Source organism: Melospiza georgiana, chromosome 29, assembly GCF_028018845.1.
Source record: "Melospiza georgiana isolate bMelGeo1 chromosome 29, bMelGeo1.pri, whole genome shotgun sequence".
Classification (NCBI taxonomy): domain Eukaryota; kingdom Metazoa; phylum Chordata; class Aves; order Passeriformes; family Passerellidae; genus Melospiza; species Melospiza georgiana.
In genome coordinates this window covers 4,484,278-4,501,822 of record NC_080458.1, presented here as the reverse complement: position 1 = coordinate 4,501,822, position 17,545 = coordinate 4,484,278, and the positions used below count along the sequence as shown (strand labels likewise).

Genomic DNA, 17,545 nt, shown 5'->3' with positions numbered 1-17,545 from the left:
CAAACCAGAATCCTCAAAAACATAAGGAGGCCAAGTGATGGCCCTGGCCCAGGAACCTCCTGAGCCCAATGGCCCAGGCAAAACTCATAAGGAAGGCTCTGCATATCCACAGGCCTGAACCCTGCTGCGAGCACAATGGCAGCATGGGTAGTGAGACACTTCCTTTCCCCTAAACCACTGAGGCATGCCAGCAGCAGGGAAATAGAAGCCTTCCCCAGCAATCCCATCTGGGGTCTGGAGATGTTTGTTTCCCACAGCAAACCAGCTATGGTCTCCTCCAACTGTGCCCTCTCCCTCTGCAATGCATCGGGTTTGTCTCTCATCCGCCCCGTGGCATCATCCCCTTCCCTTCCGGGCTGGGGATCAGAGGCAGAACTCTTGGGATGCACCTTCCCCCCCATGCCACTAGGGCACAAGAGAGGCGGCGGCCTCCATGGGACAATCCCCGAAAAACCACCCCCAAAACCGCCGAGAATGCTGATCTTAAAAACAGGCAGCTGGACTGCCACAACAGTGAGTTGGCGGGCAGCCCCCGCTCCACGGAAGGAGAGACCCCCCGCCGGAGCGACTGCTGGGACGTCCGGTGGAAGCAGCGGGCAGGGAGCCGGAAGTGGGGAGGGAACCACTCTGATCGGGGGATCCGCCGGGGGCTGCTCCGAGGGTCCCGCAGGTTCAACGCCGTTTTCTGCTGCTGACTCTGGGGTCCGCTGCGGAGGCGGCGGGGACGCGCGGGAACACGCTGTTGCTGTGTCCCTTGGCTCTGAAAGCGGCGGCAGGCACGGCACGGGCAGCAATGGAGTCGGGAGGAGCGGCGGAGCGTCGCTGTTGCTTAGCAACAGGTCAATCGCCAAAGGTGCTGTCTCTTCTGCCTTCTCCGACACAGGCGCTGGCGGGGGCCGGGAGGCCAGTGAAACCGCGGGCGGGACCTCCTGGAGAGGGGGAGACGGGATCTCCTGGAGTGATGGCTCTGGCAGGGGCATGGACGAAACCTCAGAGACCGGTGCCGCCCCCATGTCTGAAGGCGGAGTCTGAGAGGCCAGCGCTGGCTTGAGCGGCCACTCCCATCCCCCCGGAGAGAGAGAAGGGGGGGAAGGAGAAGACTCCATCTGAGCATGCTCCGGAGCAAGAGTAAAAAAACTTCTTCGGGCCGCGAAGTTTCAGCCCCCCCCGCCGCGAAGCAGGGGGGGAAAAAAACCCAAAGCCATCACCCACCGGGTCTTCTGCCAAGGGTGGTGGAAACGGAGCTTGGCCATAACAGTTAGAAATCCATTGAAAACAAGCTGCTTTGCGTTTCAGAACTGGGAAAAGCTTTATAAATGCTGGGTAGATGGAAGGCAACACGCGTCCCTTACTGAAGACGCGCTGGATAATCGAGTCCATGCACTCCCAGACAAAAGCATCTAAAGCATATAAGACATCAGCAAAGAACCCAAAAAGCTTTGCCCATCGAAAGAATTCATAGATATCTGTTTCTGACAAAAAGAAACCGTCTTCTCTGCACCAATATTTCCAGAGGGCTATCAATTTCTCCTCTGAAGGGGAGAATTGAATCTCTTCTGGAAAGGCATGGGTCTGCCATACGAACAGCCACAAGCTACGAAGGGCTGGTTCATCAGGGATAGAAAAGTGAACAGTACCTTTTGAAAGAGTCCAGCTTTCTCTGGCCAGCTCTGCAGGTGTGCTGTTCTTGTCTACCATGTTTCCTGATGATTTTCCAGAAGAAAGTTCTGTTGTGGTCAGCCTTGGCTGTGAACTCTGTCCATATCAGTATCTTCCGTTCTTCAGCTCCTGGCTTGAATCCACTTCTGTGGTCACTTCAAAGCAACCCTCAAATGCTACACATGCAGGATTTTTACCCAGTGCAGCAATTTTTGCTCCTCTGGTCTTATTAGATTAATTTTTGCTCTTACACGAGGGGTCACCAGATATTACAGTGACCTGTGTGGGCGCTGCTGGTGAGAGAGAGGCGGTGAATCTTATTTCTTGATCAGAAGGCTTGATTTATTAAGATAATATATATATAATACATTATGACTATACTAAATAGAACATAGAGAGAGGTTTGCAAAGCTGCTAGCTAAGCTAAGAATAGATAGAAAAGAATCCCAAACAAAGCTGTGTCCAGGGACTCAGTCCCCTAGCTTGTACTGGTGATTGGCCCTTAATTATAAACATAGGAAATGAACCAATCAAGGTGTCCCTGTTGCATTCCACAGCAGCTGATAATAATTGTTTACCTTCTCTTCGGGGGCCTCTGGCCTCCAGGAGACGCAGAAATCCGAAAGAAAGGATTTCTGTGGAAAAATGTCTGCGACAGTTGGGTACCCCAGAGCAGGTGTGAGGGAGGGCTGCAGGGTGCCAGGTAGTGTAGGGGACCTGAGGCATCTGTGGGGGTTCCCCGTGCCCATCCCCACACTCACTGCTCCGTAACACGGAGCTGGGCACTGCTCTTTCACACGGCCCCACCCTCGGATTGCACTTCACAGCTGTAATTACCTGAGTGGGAGACCCCCCCGGCAATCACCAGCAGCTGCGGGGACCCCTGCAGGCCCCCCACTACCTGCCTTCCCAGCAGAACACGTGCAGGAGCGGGGCTCGGGGCCGCAGGGGGCTGGGGGTCCTGAGGCAGCTGACTGCCAGGGGGGACCCCACGGTGAGCTCGGGGGGACCCTTCAGCACTGGCACCGAGAAGAGCTCTGGGAAGGAGAGGGGAGGGGGACTTGTGAGCCTGAATCCCTGGGGAGGGGCTGTGGGGGTGTCGGGGTTGGGGCTGTGGAGTGCTCACCGTGCACTATCACTGTCACTGGCACTGATCACAACAACTTCTCTGATGTGCCGAATTTCATCCGGCCCTCGCAGCTGTAGCTGCTGCTGTGTTTCAGCTGCAGAGGGGGCAGGGACAGCTCGGTGCCATAGCGGAGCCTCCCCAGTTCCTTCCCCTTTCGGTAGAAGGATGCTGAGGTGACTGTTCTATTCCAGGAGCCCCGGTAGTGCAGTGTCACCGTGTCCCCTCCAGCAGCACACGCCCCGGCACCTGCAGCACCAGCCAGGCTGGGGGACAGTGGGGACCTGTCACACCTGATGGCACCAGGACCCCCCATTGTGTCACACCCAGGGCACCAGGGGTCCCCAGTTACCACACGGTTTCCTCCCCTCTGGAATCCTCTGGGATGTCCCCAGAGCAGGGGACAGGCTCTGGTCACACAGGAAGTGACCCATGGAGCGGAGCCCACCCAGAGCCCTCAGAGTCCCCGTGGGTGCCAGGCTTACGTTGGCACCCAAACCCCCCTTACGTTGTAAGACTATCACGAGGGGGCTGCGTCCGGTGCCGGGTCTGTCACACCAGTAGGTGCCACTCTCGGTGACAGTGAAGCGTTCCTGTCTCTCCTGCCACAAGTGCCGCCTGTCCTTGTACCAGGTGGTGGCATCGGAGGTCCCCGAGCCCTGGCAGGTCAGTGTCACCTGGTCCCACAGCACCAGTGGTGTCCAGGAGGGCTCCACCAGGATCTGGGTGGTCAGGGCACCGGTGGGTGACTGGGGACAGCAGCCTACCAGGGCCACCAGGGAGCTGGGGACAGCGGGGTGGGGCCATGGCATCCCCTGAGGACTCACCAGCGAGGCCAAGGGTCTGGGCTGGAAGGGAGAAGGGACAAGGTTGGGTGAGGGTGCCACTGCAGGAACAGTAGCACGGGGGCATGGAGTGTGGGGCTGTTCCCGAAAGGTCTCACTGGGGGCAATGGTGTGGCACAGATGTCTTGAGGACAGGGACACAGCCAACCCTTGCTCAGGCATGGAGACGCTGTCACCCCTGCCAGCCCCACAGCCCCATCCCCATGGCCTTGTGCCCATGGTCCATTTCCGATGGCACCTGTCCCCATGGCCCATCCACATGGTGTTTGTCCCCTTGTCCCTGTCCCTGGATTCCTGTGTTCCTGTCCTGGTCCCCACAGCTGTCCCAGCCCCAAGGTTCCTTCTGCCACATCCTTGTCCCCCCCCCATCTTCATCCCCCTGTCCCCTCATACCTGTCTTCTGTTTCTGTCCCAAAAGCTACCCCACAACTCTGGTCACACTTGGCTCCATGCCCTGCTGGCTTTGGGGACCTCAGGGAACCCCACAGCCCCCTTTTGCCCCTCCTCTCCCCATCCCCGGGATGTCAGGCCCATGCCCAGGGCACACACCCCACAGGAGCAGCGCCACCTTTCCGGCCATCCCGGTGTCCCCAGCCATGTGGACTGGCTGTCACTCACTGCCAGGGGTGGCTGTCCCCTGGGTGGTGGCTCTTTGGCAAAAGAAAGGAAAGGAAGCGAGGTCAGGTCTCATCCTCATGTGTACGTGGCACCTGGTGGAGGCAGAGTGGCCACAAGCTGGGAACAGGCTGTGGGCATGGTGGGGACAAGGCTGGGTGGGACACAGTGGGACATGAGGTTCCCAGAAGTGAGGGGCTCAGGGGGGGATGTGGGGCTGGCTGTCCAGGGGAATGGGGGATCCCAGGGACGGGGCCCGTGGGAATGAGGGTGCTGAGGAGGGGAAGTCACTGGGAATGGGGGTCCCCACGGCTGAGGGGATTCAGGGATGGGAGTGCCAGAGGAACATGAGTTCCAGGCATTTGGAGTCATGGGATGGGGATGCTGGGGGAATGGGGGATCCTGTGGGAATGGGGGTCCTGTGAAAATCATGGTCCTGTGGGAAGGGAATGTTAGGGATGGAATGAACTGGAGAGGGTTCCTTGGGAATGAGGGGTCCTGGGCCATGTAGATCCTGGGGAATGTGAGTACTGGGATACAGGTTCCAGAGAGGGGGAGACATAAGAAATGGGGTACCCATGATTTGAATTCTAGGGGAATGGAGGTGCCAGGGATGGGCAGTGGCTGGATGGGCCCACAGGTTCCAGATTTTTCCCTGGGTGCCTCAGATATTTGGGTGACCCAGGGCCCAGCCCAGCCCCCACAAGGTGCTGGAGGCCTGAGGGTCACCCTAGACAAATTCTGAGGGGCTCTGGCTCTGTAGAGCTGCTGCAGAGGTGAGAATTCTGTGGGGGAAAAAGGCCGGCCTCTAGTTTGCTCAGCCCTGCAAGAAGCACAGACCCCAAAGGGAACCCAAGCAGTTACTCTGCGAGAGCCTTTGGTGCTTTTCAGAACAGGGCTGGCTGGAAACCCCACCTTCAGGGGCAGCTGAGAGGGAACGAGTTCAGAAATGTAGCAATTGATCATTTGTTCCTCTTTGTAAGGGACCGAGAGAACCACAAAACTACCGCACAACCCGCAACATTCTGCTCAACATCCTGACCTGGACCCTCCTTCTTGAAGAAAGCCTGCAGCCTTCTGGAACCTCATGGAAAGAATGTTTGGGTTTGCGAGGTGTCTGCCAGATAAGAGGGAAAAGTGTGGAAATACCAAGCAGGGGCTCTGCCCCCGGCCATGGTGGGGCTCTGGGGAGTAACTCTGTGTGGATTCCAGGTGTCCCCAAAGCTGCTCCATCTTTACTGTATCGATATCAATTACTGTTCCAATTTTTATCAGCATGAATCATACCTATTTATCACACTACCCTCCTCACCTGAGTGAAAGGCTGAGGGTTGGCAGGAATTGCGGTGTAAAGCCACCAGAGGGGCTGCTATGGACCCAAGACCTGCCTGGGGTCAGGCGCTGCCTTCCTTCCATTCAGGATCAGGGAGAGCGGTCACTGGTGTTGCGCAGGGCATGTGCCTGGCCCTGGGACACTGCTACGCTGCCAGTGGGACCTGGGATCCAACCTGCTGCCTTGGCGGCTTCTGCCCGCTGCCGGTGGTGGTGCCGGGAGCGATTGGTGCCCGTGAGTTTGCAAAAGGAGCGATTTCCCCTCCTCCCTCCCGTCCGAAGCCGCCATGGCACCTGAGGGGATGGAGTTGGACCAGGGCGCCCCCTGCTGGCCGGGAGTACTCCCTGCAGCGCCCCCTGCTGGCCGGGAGTGCTCCCTGCAGCGCCCCCTGATGGCCACGGTTATAACTGCTGCAAAAACCAACAGCCCTGAGCGGGAGGGAAAGTTCTGGGTTTCTGTTGTTTGTTCTGTTCTGGTTTATAAATTTCCCAGTAAAAAGCTGTTATTCATTCTCCAACACTTTGACCTGGTATCCCCATAATCTTGGAAATTAAAAGAAGTTTAGAGATGGGTCTTCTTTCCATTCCAGGAACATTCTCACTTTCCTTGGCAGATATTCCTCATTTAAATGAGTTACCACCTCCTGGGTTCCAGGGATTTGGCCACCTCATGCTCTGCCTTTTAAGCCAGTTGGGACACCAAGGGCCCTCTCCTCAGATGGCACTTCTGGTCCCCCGACCACTCAGGAGCTGGCTTTGTCAAAGCGTCACACTGTCCCCGGTGTGCCACGGCTGACAGACTGATGGACAGATGGGGCCCTGTCTCACCAAAAGCAAGGCCTGACCCACCCCTGCCACACACAGGTGTTCCAAAATGTCTCCAGACATGAAACTTCCTGTCTCTGACACCCCACCGTAGCTCATGGCCTGAACCCAACTGCCCTGGCAAAAGGGCAGGCTCTGGAACCCCCACAGGACCTTTGTGACATCCTCGTGTGGGGAACATGACAGAGGAGGGGTTTGTGACCGGGGACAAGAGAATCCAGAGCCTCCTGAAGGCTGCTTTGGCCATCAGAGCAAGGAAGGTCCAGGGCCCTGCCAGGTTCCTCTGGTGGAGGTAACGTGCTGGGGGGAGTGTTCGGGGTTTGTTCCTTTTTGGGCGCTTTCCCTGGAAATCTTTCCTTGTGTGACCCTTAGGACTCTGAACCTTGTTGCTGTTGATGTTGGTTTTATTCTCTCTCATTGCTGTTTCAGGAAATTGTTCTTCTCTCAGCCCTTTGGGATCTTTGTGCCCCCACAGGGAGGCAGAGGGGCAGTTTTAGTGGCAGCACACATACAAGTGGGTGTCCATGGGTGGGGACCCCCAGTGCCCCCCAGTGTCACAGCACATTCCTGTAGATGTCACCGAGTTCCTGCAGTTGCCCCTGGGGTCCCCGCAGCTTCACGTAGGTCACCTGGGGATCCTGGACGCTGGTGGCAAAGGAGGACGCTGCGAGAGACACGGGCTGTGGGATGTGGGTGGGGTGACACTCGTGGGTGAGGTGTCCCTCTGTGTGTGTCCCCCGTACTCACCCCCTGCCCTCTTGGTGACCACGACGTGGGTGTACAGCACCTCCCCCTCCTCTAGGGGGGCCAGGAGATCTGGAGGGGCCCTGAGGGAACAAAGGGGTTGTGGGGGAGGGGATGGGAGGTCTTGGGGGTTGGGATAAAAGGGGAGAGTGTGGGTTGAGCCCCCTACTCACCTTTCCTGCTTCTTCCTGGCGGCTGCAATGGAAGCAGGGGAGGACTGACTGTGGGGTCCCAGGGCCCTGACCCCTCTCAGGATTCCTGAACCCCTTCAAGACCTCCAAGTATCCCTGAAGCTCGCCAGAATCCATGAGCCTCCCCAGTGTCCCCAAACAACTCACACTCAAGAACCCAAATCCCAGGAGGGACAGAGACTCCCCCAAAATACCCCAGGGCCTTGGAAAGAATCCCCAACATCCCTGCAGGACCATCCAGCACCTCCCAAAACCCTACAGGACCCCTAGCCAAAGTCACAATTGTGGTGCTGTGGATATTTCCCTATGGTTTCTCCAATTGTGTGGGCCTCTACAGCTCCCTGTAGAGGATCCCCCCATTGTCACCCACCCACACTGTGCCACAGGTGCCAGGTCACACTGACACGCAGGAGCAGGAACAAAAGGGCCCCACCGACCCCTGTGGCCACTGCAAGAAACAGAGGGGGTCACATCAGGGTCACCTATCACCCCAGGGGTCCTGCACTCCCTGGTGACCCCACCTATGTCACCTCACCTGTGACCCAGGGTGAGCCAGGTGTCACCTCCAGGGACAGCTCTGGGCTCAGTGCCCAGAACACGCGGTGCCCGTCCTGTCCCAGCTGGTTGGTGGCCATGCACTGAGAGGTGCCCGAATGTCCCACATTGATGGCCCTGAGCTCCAGGAGGGGACCCTGGGCGACCTCCTGCCCATTGTGCAGCCAGGTGAAGGTGACAGGGGCTGAGCCCACCTGCACCGAGCAATGCAGGGTCACGTTGTCACCTGTGCGCTCCTGGTGTAACAGGGGACCGAGCATGATGGTGGCATTGGCCACGGGCACTGCAGGGACAGAGACGCGGCTGGCACATGGCGAGGTGGATGGGGGTGCCATGGGTGGGGTCATGCCCAGATCGAGGGTCCCGCTCACGGAGGACAGTGACATTCAGGAGGACACTCTCGGCCACGCTGTCCCCATCGCTTACCCGGCACCGGTACTGGCCGCTGTCATTGTCCCCAACGTGGTGCAACACCAGGCAGGGGCCAGTGCCCGACAGTGCCCCTGAGCCCTCCCGGTGCCAGGAGAAGGACAGGGGACCTGTCCCCATGGCCACCGCACAGCTCAGCATTAGTCGGTCCCCCAGTGCCACCTGTACCCTTGGGGGCTGTGCTGACAGGGACACCCCCGAGGGCGGGACCCCTCTGGGAGAGGGGGACACCAGGGGACAGTGAGAGACCCGGGGGGTGTCAGGGAGGGGCAGGAGAACTCTAGTGAAGGAGAGGGTGTGCAGAGATTGGGGGAGGGAGGGTTAGAAAGGAACATCGAGGGATGATGGGGGGTCAGGGAGGGAACACCTGGAGAGGAAGATGAGCAACACCAGGAAGGGTACAGGGACCCAGGGAGGGGGTGGTGTCACCTGGGGAATGTGTGGAGACTGCAGAGCGGGGTGACGGGACCCAGGGAGGGGTGAGGGGACCTGCCCTGTTCTCGACTGTTCTAATGGCCTGGAAAGGCTCGGCATGGCCTTGGGGCTGCCTGCGCTCCAAAGGACGAAATGAGTCTTGAATTTTTTCTGTTCTTCAGTGTTGTTTATTAATTCTTGTCTACAATATTTTCTCCCGGCCCGACAGAGATCCGCACAGCAAGCCAGCCATGAGCACACTGACTGCCCTTGGGGCGGTCACTTATCTTTATACAAAAAACTACGTGTCAGATATTTGCTTTTTCTCCCCAATACCTTTCACCCTTATTGACAAGTGCACATTCAGTAAGAACCAATCTCAAAGTGCCACTATCACCACCGAAGATGGATGACAAGAAGAAGAAAAAGAAGGACAGGACACGCCCTAATTCCTCCATTTTGTCTCCTAGAACCCCCCTGTATGGGGATTCTAAAACTTGTGTTTTCACATTATAACTAATCTATCCCTTCACCATTTATCCCCGTGTGATCCTCCCATCCTCATACAGGTGTTGTTTCCTGTGCAGGATCCAAGTCTAACCACCAAACACTTCTGGCAATGTTCCAGGACCTCCGAATCCCCCAAGGGTTGTCTCGGTAACTCTGCACATCAGGAATGTGCTGAGTTCCCACAGGGACCCAATGAGGGATGGAGGGAAACATGAGCCAGGAATAGGGGGACCTTGGGAGGGACCTGCAGCAAGGATTGCAGGAGATGGCAAAGGTGTCAGAGAAGGATGGGAGTACCCATGTAGGGGCTGGAGGTCCCAGGGAGGGACCTGAGAAAGGATATTGGAAGCCAGGGAGTGATCTGGGAAAGGTTGGGTGGCCCAGAGCAGGCGTCAGGGAGGGCTGGGGGGTTCCAGGCAGGGTGGGGGACCTGAGGCATCTGTGGGGGCTCCCCGTGCCCATCCCCTCACTCACTGTGCACCGTGACACGGAGCCGGGTGCTGCTCTTCCACACGGCCCCCGCCCCAACACTGCACCTCACAGACATAATTCCCCAGTTGGGACACACCCATGGTGGGCACCAGCAGCTGCGGGGACCCTGTGGGTCCCCCACCACCTGCCTGTCCTGGTAGAACACGTGCAGGAGAGGGGCTCGGGGCCGCAGGGGGCTGGGGGTGCTGAGGCAGCTCAGAGTCAGGGGGGAACCTACAGTGAGCTCGGGGGGACCCTCCAGCACCAGCACCTGGAAGAGTGAAGAGCTCTGGGAAGGTGAGGGGAGGTGAGGACTGTGACTCTGAGTCTGCTGGGAAGTGGCTTTGGGATTGTCAAGATATTGGAGTTTCAGCCACAGGGGTGCTCACTGTGCACTTTCACTGTCACTGGTGCTGCTAGCCGTGACTGCCAGGACCCCACCAAGCCCTCACATCTGTAGCGGCCACTGTGGTGCAGCTGCAGAGGTGAAAGGGACAGTGTGGTCCCCTTTAGGGACCTCCCAAGATCCTTCTCTTCTCGGTAAAACTGCACCCTGGTGAGATGGTTGTCCTGCCGGCAGCGGCAGCGCAGTGTCAAGGTGTGCCCCTCTAGCAGTGCCTGTGCTGGCACCTGCAGCACCAGTGGGCTCTGGGAGAGGAAGGTCACATCTCACTGATGAGACCGGGCTGAGGTGGGTGCCAATAGCACTGGGGACATCCGGGTGCTCTGGGTGCTCTGGGGTGCACTGGGATGTCCCTGTGTGCAGGGCACAGGCCCTTGCCACACGAGGGATGTGAGGCCACTCATGAAGCGGAGCCCACCCTGTCCTCTCAGGGGCCATGCTGATCTTTAAAGATCCCCCTCATCATCTAAGACTGTCACAGGGAGGCTGAGCCCGGTTCTCAGTCTGTCACACGTGTAGGTTCCTCTCTCAGTGACACTGAGGCGGTGCTGTCCCTCCTGCCACCAGCACTGCCTGTCCTTGTACCAGGTGGTGGCACAGGCGGTCCCCGAGCTCTGGCAGGTCAATGTCACCCGGTCCCACAGCACTGCCGGCCTCCAGGGAGGCTCCACCAGGAGCTGGGTGGTCTGGGCACCTGTGGGTGACAGAGGACACCAGCCTGCCAAGGCCAGTGTGGGGCTGGGGACAGCGGGATGGGGCCATGACATCCCCCGAGGACTCACCAGTGAGGCCGAGGGTCTGGGCTGGAAGGGAGAAGGGACAGGGCTGGATGGGGGTGGCACCATTGGGGAAAGCACCACATGGGGTATGGGGGATGGGGGCTGTCCCCAAAGTGCCCTTGTGTGACATAGACCCCTTGGGGACAGAGACACTGCAGGCACTCCTTGCTCAGGCAGGACACTGGGTCACACTGTGGACACCCCTGAACTGGGGACGCCATGGTCACCCCATGCTGGCACAGGTCACCCCCACCAGGCCCATGATGCCTCTGCAAATCCTTGCCCCAACATTTTTGTCCCTACATTCCTGTCCCTTGTTCCCATCCCCTCGGCCACCCCATGGCTCCGGTCACCTCATGCTCTGGCTCTGCTGGCATTGGGGGCCTCAGGGGACCCTGCAGCCCCCCTGTGCCCCCTGCCCTCCCCATCCCCAGGGTGTCAGGTCTGTGCCTGGGGCACTCACCCCACAGGAGCAGCGTCACCTTCCCGGCCATCCCAGTGTCCCCAGCCATGTGCACTGGCTGTCACTCATTGCTGTGGCCACCGCTCCCCTGGCTGGCTTCTCTTTGAATCCAGTGGAAGGAAGCGAGGTCACATTTTGTCCCCACGTGTAGGTAGCCCTTGGTGGGGGCAGGGTGGCCACAAGCTGGGGACAGGCTGTGGGTAGGGTGGGGACAGGATGGGGACAAGGCTGGGGATGACATGGTGGGACATGGTGTTTGCAGGACTGGGGGGCTCAGAGGGTTTGAGGAGCCAGGGCTGGGTGTCCATGGGAACGAGGGATCCCAGGGGAATGGTGTCCCTGGGAATGGGGGTCTGTCATGGTTTAGGCCATGGTCCTGGAGAGAACCAAGGTCCTGGGGGAAGGGAGAATTCAGGGGTTGGAATTAACAGGAGGGGGTTCCTCGGGAATGGGGCGCTTGACCATGGAGATCCTGGGCAATGTCAGTACTGAGATGGGGGTTGCAGAGAGGGTGGGACATAAGGGATGGGGGTCCCATGGTTTTCCAGGGGAATGAGGGTGCCAGGGATGGGCAGTGGCTGGGTGAGCCCGTGGGTCTCAGCTGCTTTATGGGGTGCTTCAGATTTTGGGGTGACCCAGAGCCAGCTCATCCCCCACAAGGTGCCGGAGGCCTGGGGGTTGCCTCAGACAGATTCCGAGGGACACTGGGTCGGTGTCCCCACACGCCCAGTGACTCTGCCCTCTCTTCATTTCCATTTCCATAATTTTATCCCTCAATTTCACAACCCCCTGAGTATGTGGCTTGATGATCCTGAGCAGGCCCCGAGCAGAGAATGGGTTGGGGGAATCCCAGGGTGGGGCAAGCAAGACTGAGGCGTTTGCAGGGAGGGTTGGGGAGGCTGTGAGGGGTGAGGGTATCTGGCTGTGCCTCCCCAACATTTTCATTTTCCTGCAGCAGAAGAAAGAGGCCGTTTGTGCTGAGTGTCACATGTTGGAGGGGGAAGGGTCTTTCCTGGGGAGCACATCCAGGGGTCTCCTGTCCTGGGGGGATCCTGTCCCAGGGGGGACACATGCTGGACAAGAGGGTCCTGTCCTGGAGCATGGCAGCTCCGGGGGGCTCCAGACTTCTCCATTCTTGCTCGTCCCCTGCAGGATCTGAGCCGGCAAGAGCAGCTGGGGAATGGAGCCCTGGCCAGGAAGGAGCTCCCAAACTCCTGCGCCTTGAAGCCAGTGGCCATCCAAGGGTGGGGCCCAGCCATGGCCCAGCCCCACTGCACAGGGATGGCCATTGCCCAGCCCTGCTCTGGCCAGCCCCAGGTGGCAGCCAGCACCTGAGGGTCCCCCTGCCCCCTTGGCTTTGATTCTGGCAGCTCTAGGGCTGCTGCAGATGTAAGAATTCTTTGGAGGAAAAAGGCCTGCCTGTGGTTTCCTCAGCTCTGCAAGAAGTAGAAACCCTGATGGGAGCCCAAGCAGTGGCTCTGTGAGGGCCTTTAATGGTATTCAGAGCAGGGCAGGCTAGAAACCCACCCTGCAGGGGCAGCTGTGGGGAAACCAGTCTGGAAATGCAGCAATATATAATTTTGTCCCTGTGCCCAAGGGACTGAGAGAGCTCCAGCATTACTGCAAATCCCACACCAATCTGCTCAACAGCCTGACCTGGACCCTCCTCCTCCTCCCTGCCTTGCCGTGCATGGACAGTGGCTGGATGCCCCGCACCCACCACAGCCGCTCTCTCACTGCCCTCCACACCTGGATGGGAGAGAAAATTGAGCAAAGGGTTCCTGGGTTGAGACAAGGACCAGGAGAGATCACTCATCAAATACTGTAATGGGAAAAACTGCCTCGGAATTAGAGATATGAGTTGAATTTATTGCTGACAAAATCAGAGCAGGATAAGGAGAAGTCAAATAAACTCCTCAGTACACCTTCCCCCTGTTGTGAATGACAGCGTAGTCATTGGCTTTCACTACTATATTGGTTATTGCAAATTATTTTGATATGATACAGTTTGTAATCACTTTTTAACTGCTTTTGATAGACCACAGTTTGTCAGCCTTTTTAACCTAATCCCTGTGTAGAATATATATTTATAGCATGATAAATATATTATAGTTTAGACACTCATAAAATATCAAGATAGAGACAATGTGCTGTGTATTACAACATTAATTATTGCAGAAGTAGCTAATGCCTTATTTGTGTAACTAAGTGACAATTATGAGAATAACTCAGATAATTACGTGAAATAGCACATTGTGAAATGTTCATATAATGTACTGGTGGAGTATCTTATCTGTATGATAGGAACACATTGAAATGTAGCAAGTAAATAAACATCAAAAGAGAGAATGCGAAGACGAATTTACCACTGACCATTCAGTTATCAAGAACTGTCAAACCACAGAACAGGGGGGCCTTGTGAGGACATAAAATATATAAATTTAATCTGAAGTATGGCATGTATTTTATGAAAATGAATCAAGGGTCAAATCCAGCAAAAAATTCCCAGAATATGTAAATTGGAAAGAATGTTTGAATATATATAACCCTCCTGAGTATGTATTTACCAAATACAAATGAAAAGGTACATAAGGAGAATTGTTTTAGTTAACTGTGTGCCTCTGGCAGTTGCCAACCACCCAGCATGCTGTTTGCTGTCATTTTTATCCATTATTAAACATTTACAAATTTTAAAGAGTGAGTCCTGTTTCTCACACAGTTTAATCAAAAACCATTATTTTGGGTACAATAAGAGAGAAAAATGTGTGTGCACTTCCCCAGCACTGGCAGGGGGAATGAGGAGCCCCATGGGGAGCTGTGAAGAGGAAGAAGGGACCCCTGAAGGGAATCAATGCCCCCAGTGCCCCCCAGTGCCCCCAGTGTCACAGCACGTCATCGTAGTCACAGGGGTCCCGCTGTCCCTCATGGGGTCCCAACAGCTCCGCATTGGTCACTTGTGGATCTTGAGGTGGGGCAGGGGTGAGAGACACCCGTGGGAGTCCTGAAAGTGACACTGGTTATGGGGACCTGGATGGGGGTGACACTTGTGGATGACGTGTCCCTGTCCCCCCCTGCACTCACCCTCTGCCCACTCGGTGCCCATGATGAGGGTGTTGAGCACTGTCCCCTCCTCCGGGGGAGTCCTGGGGGGGAGGGGGGGGTCTGGGTGGTGTCTGGGGAGGGAAAAAGGGATGTCCCAGCCCAAGATACCCACTCACCTGTCCTGTGGCTTCCGAGCAGCTTCAAGGAAAAAGGGAGGGGGTGACTGTGGGAACCCCGGGGCCCCTGAACCTTCCTGGGACCTCAGCATCTCCAACCACCAATGGGACACCCAAATCCCCACAGCAGTCCTGATTCCCAATGGATCCCTGATCTCTGCCCTCACTCTGGTGCCTCCCCCTTACTCCAGGACCCCCATCACACCCCCCTGTCACCCACCCCAGCAGTGCCACCAGTCACAGTCCCCGATGACAGCCAGGAGCAGGAGCAGGAAAAGGAGGGTCCTGCCGACATTCACAGCCACTCCTGGGGACAGAGGGGACACGGTGTCAGGGTCACGCTGAACCCTAGGGGTCCTGAACCACCTGGCGACACCATGTGACCCCACCTGTGACCCAGGGTGAGCCAGGTGTCATCTCCAGTGCCACCTCTGGGCTGAGTGCCCGGAACACGCGGTGCCCATCCTGTCCCAGCTGGTTGGTGGCCACGCACTAAGAGGTGCCCGAATGTCCCACATCGATGGCCCTGAGCTCCAGGAGGGGACCCTGGGCGACCTCCTGCCCATTGTGCAGTCAGGTGAAGGTGACAGGGGCTGAGCCCACCTGCACCGAGCAGTGCAGGGTCACGTTGTCACCTGCACGCACCTGGTGTGACAGGGGACTGAGGGTGATGGTGGCAACGACCACGGGCACTGTGGGGACACAGACAGGGCTGAGGGCACAGGGAGGGGCTGGCAGCCGGTGTGTGGGAATAGGGAGAAGGGGGGATGGGTGTGATGGATAATGTTGGGGATGGGCCACACCACAGAGGGGTGTGGGGACTCAGGGCAGAGGTGGAGGAACCCAAGAAAGGTGTCTGGGGGTCACAGAGGTCCCCAGGAAGGGGACCTGAGGGGTCTCTGGGGGTCCCCATGCCCATCCCTGCACTCACTGGGCACTGTGACGAGGAGCCGGGCACTGCTCTTCTGCACAGCCCCCCCTCAGAGCGCACCTGGCAGCTGTAATTCCCTGAGTGGGAGACCCCCACAGTAGGCACCAGCAGCTGCAGGGACCCTGTGGACCCCCCACCACCTGCCCGTCCCGGTAGAACACGTGCAGGAGGGGGGCTCGGGGCTGCATGGGCCTGGGGGTGCTGAGGCAGCTGAGAGTCAGGGGGGACCCATTGGTGGGCTCAGGGGGACCCTCCAGCACCGGCACAGGGAAGAGCTCAGGGAAGGAGAGGTGAGGTGAGGACTGTGGCTCTGAGTCTGTGGGGAAGTGGTTTTGGGGGTGTCAGGAGATTAGAGTTCCAGCAGTGGGGATGCTCACCGTGCACTGTCACTGTCACTGCTGCTGACCATGACTGCCAGGACCCCACCCAGCCCTCACATCACTAGCGGCTGTTGTGGCTCAGTTGCAGAGGGGACAGGGACAGCTCAGGCTCATCACGGACCCCCTCCAGTTTCTTCCCATCACGGTAGAAGGACACTGAGGCAACTGTGCTGTCCTGCCAGCCCCCGGCACCGCAGTGTCACTGTGTCCCCCTCCAGCAGTGCCCCCGCCGGCACCTGCAGCACCAGCCAGTCTGGGGGACAGAGAGGTCCTGTCACACCCGATGGCACCGGGACCCCTGGTCACACCCAGTGCACCAGGGGTGCCCAATTCCAACATGGGGTTCCCCCACACTGGGATGCTCTGGGATGTCCCCAGAGCAGGGGATGGGCTGTGGTCACACCAGGAGGTGACCCATGGAGTGGAGCCCACCACCAGGAGCCCTCGAGGTCCCTGTGGGTGCCAGGCGGGGGACAGCCAAACAACCTTACCCTTTAAGACACTCACGGAGGGGCTGAACTTGGTGCCAGGTCTTTCACACGTGTAGGTTCCTCTCTCGGTGACAATGAGGTGATCCTGTCCCTGCTGCCATCGGCGCCACCCATCCTTGTACCAGGTGGTAGCACTGGCAGTCCCCGAGCCCTGGCAGGTCAGTGTCACCCGGTCCCACAGCACTGCCAGCCTCCAGGGGGGATCCACAACGAGCTGGGTGGTCTGGGCACCTGTGGGTGACAGGAGGACACCAGACTACCAGGGCCAGTGCAGGGCTGAGGAGAGCAGGGTGGGGCCATGGCATCCCCCGAGGACTCACCAGCGAGGCTGAGGGTCTGGGCTGGAAGAAAGAAGGGACAGGGCTCAGTGCAGACAGGGGCAGAGGCACAGGGGCATGGGGTGTCAGGGATGTTCCCAAAGTGCCCTTGTGTGACATAGACCCCTTAGGGAAAGGGACACTGCAGCCATCCCTTGCTCAGGCAGAACACTGGGTCACACTGTGGACACCCCTGAACTGGGGACGCCATGGCCACCCCATGCTGCCAAAGGTCACCCTACTAGCCCCCTGATGCCTCCCCAAATCCTTGCCCCGACATTTTTGTCTCCACATTCCAGTCCCCCTTCTCCTGTCTCCACAGCCACCCCATGGCTCCAGTCACCTCATGCTCTCTCTCTGCTGGCACGTGGGACCTCAGGGGACTCCACAACCCCCCCTGTGCCCCCTCCCCATCCCGAGGGCGTCAAGCCGGTGCCCAGGGCACTCACTCCACAGGAGCAGCGCCACCTTCCTCGCCATCCCAGTGTCCCGAGCTGTGTGGACTGGCTGTCGCTCGCCGCTGGGCGTGGCTGTCCCCTGGGTGGTGGCTCTTTGGCCAAAGGGGAAGGAAGCGAGGTCAGATCTTGTCCTCACTTGTTGGTGGACCTTGGTGGGGGCAGGGTGGCCTCAAGCACAGGATCATGGGGATGTGGCCATGGGGACAGGCTGTGGGATGGGTGGGAACAACCTGGGGACAAGGGTGGGTAGGGACAAGGTGGGACATGGGGTTCCCAGGAGCAGAGGGATTGGTGGGTTTGGGGACCCAGGGATGGGGTCTGTGGGAACGGGGGTCCCAAAGAGGGGGAATCATTGGGGATGGGGGGGCCTATGTGAATGGGAGTGCCCA

At 58.2% G+C, this 17,545-nt stretch overlaps 1 protein-coding gene across 1 annotated transcript; it reads right to left on the bottom strand.

The window, feature by feature from the left end:
* Positions 1–2,556: 2,556 nt before the first annotated feature.
* On the bottom strand, positions 2,557–17,178 carry LOC131094416 (Fc receptor-like protein 4). Its single transcript, XM_058042011.1, has 13 exons — positions 17,148–17,178; positions 16,702–16,722; positions 16,382–16,612; positions 16,127–16,143; positions 10,106–10,346; positions 8,264–8,533; positions 7,873–8,175; positions 7,708–7,785; positions 7,320–7,341; positions 7,150–7,229; positions 6,983–7,066; positions 3,294–3,548; positions 2,557–2,696 (listed from the first exon to the last, which is right to left on the bottom strand). The coding sequence occupies exons 1-13, from the start codon at positions 17,176–17,178 to the stop codon at positions 2,557–2,559; spliced, it is 1,773 nt and encodes a 590-aa protein (XP_057897994.1).
* Between the last annotated feature and the right edge of the window lie 367 nt (positions 17,179–17,545).

Excerpts from the sequence above, each read along its gene's own strand:
- LOC131094416 (XM_058042011.1), bottom strand. The coding sequence starts at position 17,178 with ATGGCGAGGAAGGTGGCGCTGCTCCTGTGGA. Across the intron at positions 7,786-7,872 it reads TGGCTCACCCTGGGTCACAG|TGGCCACAGGGGTCGGTGGG; the intron begins GTGAGGTGACAT and ends TGTTTCTTGCAG. Across the intron at positions 3,549-6,982 it reads GGGGCAACTGCAGGAACTCG|GCTGCTGTCCCCAGTCACCC; the intron begins GTGACATCTACA and ends TGGCCCTGGTAG.